The 5,327-nt window shown below is 66.9% G+C and overlaps 1 protein-coding gene across 1 annotated transcript; it reads right to left on the bottom strand.

Annotated features, from left to right (window-relative positions):
• Positions 1-649: 649 nt before the first annotated feature.
• ATP5MC2 (ATP synthase membrane subunit c locus 2) lies at positions 650-2,962 on the bottom strand. Its single transcript, XM_075049930.1, has 5 exons — positions 2,886-2,962; positions 2,003-2,076; positions 1,369-1,446; positions 989-1,149; positions 650-901 (listed from the first exon to the last, which is right to left on the bottom strand). Exons 2-5 carry the CDS (start codon positions 2,039-2,041, stop codon positions 787-789), a joined length of 393 nt encoding a protein of 130 aa, XP_074906031.1. The 5' UTR covers positions 2,042-2,076; positions 2,886-2,962; the 3' UTR covers positions 650-786.
• Positions 2,963-5,327: the final 2,365 nt, after the last annotated feature.

The following is a 5,327-nucleotide window of genomic DNA, read 5'->3' as shown; positions in this document are numbered from 1 at the left end:
GCCCCTCCCCTCCCCTCCCCTCCCCTCCCCGACGCCGCCGCCGCCGCCGCCTCCTCCACCCGCCCTCACGCGCGAGACTCTCGCGAGAACCCGAGGCGAAGGTAAAACGGCGCCGGGGCCAATGGGAGGGGGGCTCGGGGGCGGGGTCTCGTCGCTGAGGGGAGGGGCCTTGCCGCTAAGGGGCGGGGCTAGCCACGCCTCCTTGGGAGTGGTCAGAGAGAGAGGGAGGCCTTGCGGAGAGGGGGAAGGACAGAGAGAGCGCCCGGGGCGGGGGTCCTACATACACCCCGAAAACGGGACACCTCTGATACCAGCACCCCAACACCCAGGGACAGCCCAGACCCCAGCTCCTGGGGCTGCCAGGCGGGTGGTCGTTGTTGCGGTGTTCCTAAGGGGGTGATGTCCCCGGGCAGGGATAGATGGAAGGTGACCCGAGGGCTCCTGGCTGTCCCCGGAGATCGGTGATGTCCGAAGGCTCGGAGTGGCAGCAGGACTCAGCTCCAGGCACTTGGTGTCACCTCTGGGGACACTGCCACCTCCCCAAGGGGGAGGGAGAAAGCGAGGCCAGGGTAGTGTGGTCCGGTGCTGCGCCGTGCCGCGGACAAGTGACACAGGACAGGGCCACCAAGGAGACACGAGGAGCCGAGAGCCCGTTATCAAACCGTCTTTATTCGCCTCCCGCCCATGGCAGGGCTGGAGCTCTTGCCTACCCCCCAGCCGGCATTCACGGCTGGGCATGGGACCGGGCACGGCGGGGTGCCGGCTCCGTCACTGTCACCATCTCTGTCACATGGCGAAGAGGATGAGGAAGGCCACCATGAGGCAGAAGAGCCCCATGGCCTCGGAGAGGGCAAAGCCCAAGATGGCGTAGGAGAAAAGCTGCTGTTTAAGCGAGGGGTTCCTGCGGGGAGACAAGAGGCTGGTCAGCGGGGGCACAGCCGGCCCCCAACCCCCCCATTTCCACCCCCTGGTGTCGTTCCCCCCCGACCTGGCATAGCCGATGATGAGGCTGCCGAAGACGGTGCCGATGCCGGCACCAGAACCGGCCACCCCCACGGTGGCAGCGCCGGCGCCGATGAACTTGGCGGCGGTGTCGATGTCCCGGTGGGCCGTGCTCGTCTGGATGGCCCGGTGGGTGCTCAGCCGCGCCTGTGGGGACAGGAGGGTGGACAAGAGGGGGGGAAGCTCAGCCCAGCCCCGCCAGGGGCCTCAGTTTCCCGCCATCGAGCTCCCTGCAGCCTCTTGGGGAGCCCCAGAACGGACAGGGGGCACAGTTGCTTCCCCGTGCCCCTCCCAGGGCTGGTGCTCAGCACCCCCCAGCACCCCCTACCCCCCCCCGTGTCCCGCAGTCCAAGGTGGGCACGTTACCTGCTCTGTCTGGGCCTCAGGTCTGCTCAGGACGGAGGCAGAGAGGGGCTGGCACAGCACCCGTGAGCTCCTCCTCACCTACAAGGCACAGCACCCTCAGGTTTGGGTGGGAAGCCCTACCCCGCGCTTCCTCAAGGCAGCAAAACTCCACCTGGGGGTCGCCTGAGGCCACCGCTGCCACCTCTGCTACCCCCCAAACCTGCTCAGCCCCTCAGGGTGCCCTGTGAGCCAGCAGCACCCAGACGGGAGAGCCTGTCCTGGCACCCGGCAGCAAAGAGGAGCTCCTGGGCACCCCACGGCCCTGCCACGGGCACCCCAAGGCCGGAGGGATGGGCGTATGGATCCTGTATGCCGCCGGAGCCAGCACCCAGCCAAAGGCGCTTTACTCCTGGCACCATATCCACCTCCACATGGGTAATTAGTAACTACCGAGGGAAGGCAAACGATCTTTAAGCAGAGCGGCTGAGTGCTCACTGCTCCAGTTGCCTTCAGTGCAGTCCAGGGTGGCTCTAAATGTGCAAAAGTGTCCCCAAACCTCTCCTCCTGTCCCCGAGGGGGGCACACATTACCCCCTGCACACCCTTATCCCGCGGAGGGGACATTGAGGGCGAAGGAGAGGCTTGTCACTACTCACTAGCGCAGGAGCGGAGACGAACTTTGCACAGGCGTACATGGCGAGGGACGGAGGGACACACGTGTGGGACACGGCTGGAAGAGACACACAGACACCGGGGTGTGAGGAGCCGCAGCACGTGGGATCCAGCCTCACGGATGCGGGATGGCCCCTGGGGACAGGCAGGGGACTTGGGGACACACAGGAGGTCTGAGCCATGTGGGAATGGCGGGGCAGGACATGTCTTTGTCACCCAGGTGACAGCTCCTGGCTGAGTAGCACCACGGTAGCAGTTTGGGGCTCAGGAATTTGGGGTCCTGGAGTTGCTCCAGTGCAGAATCTTGGGGGGTTTCACCCACCTGGGGGTCAATAGATGCTTACGAGGCCCCTGCTCCCCAGCAGGCAGGACAGGCCCTGGGGATCCCGCCTCGGCCCTGCCTCCCAGGGCTGGTATGGGGGGGTCACGGCCTGGGGACTCCCAACTCTGGGGGACATGAGGGCTGGAGAGGACAGAGCATGGAGCGCAAAACCCCAGCGTGGAGGGGGGGGGGTGTCACCTCAGAAGGCAGCGTAAGGGGATGTCGCCCCAAAACAGTGTGGGGGTCACCCCAAAACTCAGTGTGTGTGTGTGTGTGGGGGGGAGGTTGTCACCCCAAAACTCAGAGAGGGGACGCCCCAACCAGCTCCTTGGGGGATGGGGGGGGGAATCGCCCGTCGTATCCCCACCCGGGGGTGGTCTCTCTTCGCTGTCCCCCACTCCTGAGCGGGGGCCTCCCCTCCCACACACCCCAGAACTCTGTCGCCCTCCCCCACCCCCGAGGGGGGTCTCTCTCCCCTTCCCCTTGTCCCCACCAAGGGGGTCTCTGCCTCCCGCCCGAGGCCCCGGCCCGCCGCGGCCGCTCACCTGGCGAACCGGCGGCGGGCAGGTCGCGGCGGCACCCAGTGCGCAGGCGCAACCGGAAGCACCACTGAGAGGTGAGCGGATGCCACCGCCCAGAGCGTCGCCCGCCCCGCGGCGCCGCCTGCGGGCCGGGAGGTGGCGGGGCCGGAGGCTGCGCGCCTTCTACGGGGAGGTGGGGCGCGGGGGCGGGGCCGGGAGGAGGAGGCGGGGTCTGGAGGAAAGGGGCGGGCCCGCGCACCGCGCCCCCTGGCGGCGGCGAGGGGCGCTGCGTGCGGGGGGGGGGAGTGTGCCCGTGGGTGCGTGGGGGGCTGTGTGCACACGTGACACGTGTGTGCGTGCCCAGGTGTGTGTACGTGGGGGGGTGTGCACGTGTGTGCGTGCCCAGGTGTGTGTACGTGGGGGTGCGTGCACGTGTGACACGCGTGTGCATGCCCAGGTGTGCGTATGTGGGGCTGTGTGCACACGTGACACGTGTGTGCGTGCCCAGGTGTGCGTACATGTGTGTGCACGCACGTGACACGTGTACATGCCCAAGTGTGTGTACATGGGGGTGTGTGCGTGGGCATCACTGTGGTCCGTGTGCTTTGCCTGCGTGTGTTTGCACGGGTGTGTGCAAGGAGGGTGCACGGGTGTGTGAGGACAGGAGGGCATCGTGTCACCCCAGGGGGTGTGGGGGGTGGGTGGGGGGGCATGTCACCCCAGGGTGCTGGAGGACTGGGGCACCCCGCGGTTCAGGGGGGACGGTGTCACCCCAGGGTGCTGGAAGACCGGGGGCCCCCCAGGGTGTGTGTGGGGGCAACGTCACCCCGGGGTGCTGGTGGCCCCCCATGATGTGGGGGGGACACGGTGTCACCCCAGGGTGGGGTGCGGGGCGGCGGTGTTGCACGGGCTGTCAGGCAGCCGTATTTATGGGCAGCCCTAATGCGGGAAGCCATAAAGGCAGAGAGAGCCGCTATTAATTAAATCATTGTTATAATTAACTTTCATTAAAGGAAAATCAATAACGAGGAGCCGGGATTGAAAGGAGGCCATCCATCAGCCCTGCCCTGCCGCCGCGGGGGGAGCGCGGGGGGCTCCGTGTGTGTGTAACCTGTGCGAGGGGTGCCTGTGCATGGGGCTGTGCGTGCACGTGTGCGTGCGCGTGGGTGTGAGCGTGGGTGTGGGGGTGAGCACGTGTGTGCATGGGTGTGAGCGTGTGTTTGTGCGCATAGGCGTGTGCATGGCGGCGTGAGCGTGGGTGTGCGCGTGGGGGTGTGCACGCAGGGGTGTGCGCGTGTGTGGGTGTGTACACGGGGGGTGCGTGCACACAGGGCTTTGTGTGTGCGTGCACACCGGGGGGGTGTGCACACGTGGGGGGGGTGTATGCACATGGGGGGTGCGTGCGCACAGAGGGGTTGCACAGGGACACACGTGTGCGAGGCGTGTGCCAGTGCCTGCCCGGGTGTGGGTGGGCAGGTGGGTGCCCCCAAGTGGGCGCCCCCCCCCCCAAACCACCACCCGCAGCCCCCAGACACCCCGCACCCCAAATCACCCACCAGGGCACCCCAAACCACCGGCTTCACCCTCCCCCAAACCCACCCCACTGCCCCACTTACCCCTTTTAACCCCCTCAAACCCCCGGGGAGGCCTGCCCCAGCCCCCCCCCACCCCTCAGCCCCCGCCAAACCGCCTCTGCGGCCTGTCCGTCCGTCCGTCTTTGTCCGCCTTTCCTCCCCCCTCTTCTTTTTTTTCCTCCTTTTCCCTTTTTTTTTTTTTTTTATTCCCTGATTTAAACCTCGGCTCCATTTGCTGCCACTGACCTTAACGGCTTAAATTAAAAAGCAATGTTCTGTGCGCGCCTCCAAAGCCGTCGAGCCGGGAGTGGGGGGGGGAGAATCGAGGAGGGCCCCCCCAGCCCCCCCCCACATCCCCCCCCCGTGGGCTCTGATGGTTTTAATATCACCGTAATGGCTTTGACCTTGCGATTAATAGCGGGATTTGCAAAGCCGCCGTGGCGTGACGGCGGCCGCCGCTCTGGGTGTGTGGGGGGCTGTGGGGGGGTGTCCCACTTTTGGGGGTGAGGGGGGTTTGGGGTGGGGGGGGTGGTGCTGGGTGGGGAAACTGAGGCACGACTGGGGAATGGTGGGGACTATGGGGATGCTGTTAATTGTGGTGGGGGGGTGAGGGGGGGCTGGAGGTGGGAGTAGGGGTGCGGTGGGTGTTGGGGGGTTGTAATGGGGGGGTGTATGGAGGATGGGGGGGTTAGTGGGTGGCACATGGAGGGGGGGCTTACGGCTGCCTAAGGGGGTTCAGAGGGCTGGGGGCGGGCACGGGAGGGGGGGATTCCTGGGTGTCCTCGGGGTGGGGGGTACCGGGGCGGTGGGGGGGCGAGGGGGGGGTGCTGGTCCCCGTCCCTCTCCCCGCTCCCGGTCCCCGGCCCCGTCCCGGTGCTGGCGCAGTCGCCGC

Source organism: Buteo buteo, chromosome 17 (genome assembly GCF_964188355.1).
Source record: "Buteo buteo chromosome 17, bButBut1.hap1.1, whole genome shotgun sequence".
Taxonomy (NCBI): Eukaryota; Metazoa; Chordata; class Aves; order Accipitriformes; family Accipitridae; genus Buteo; species Buteo buteo.
This window is presented reverse-complemented; position numbering and strand designations above follow the sequence as displayed.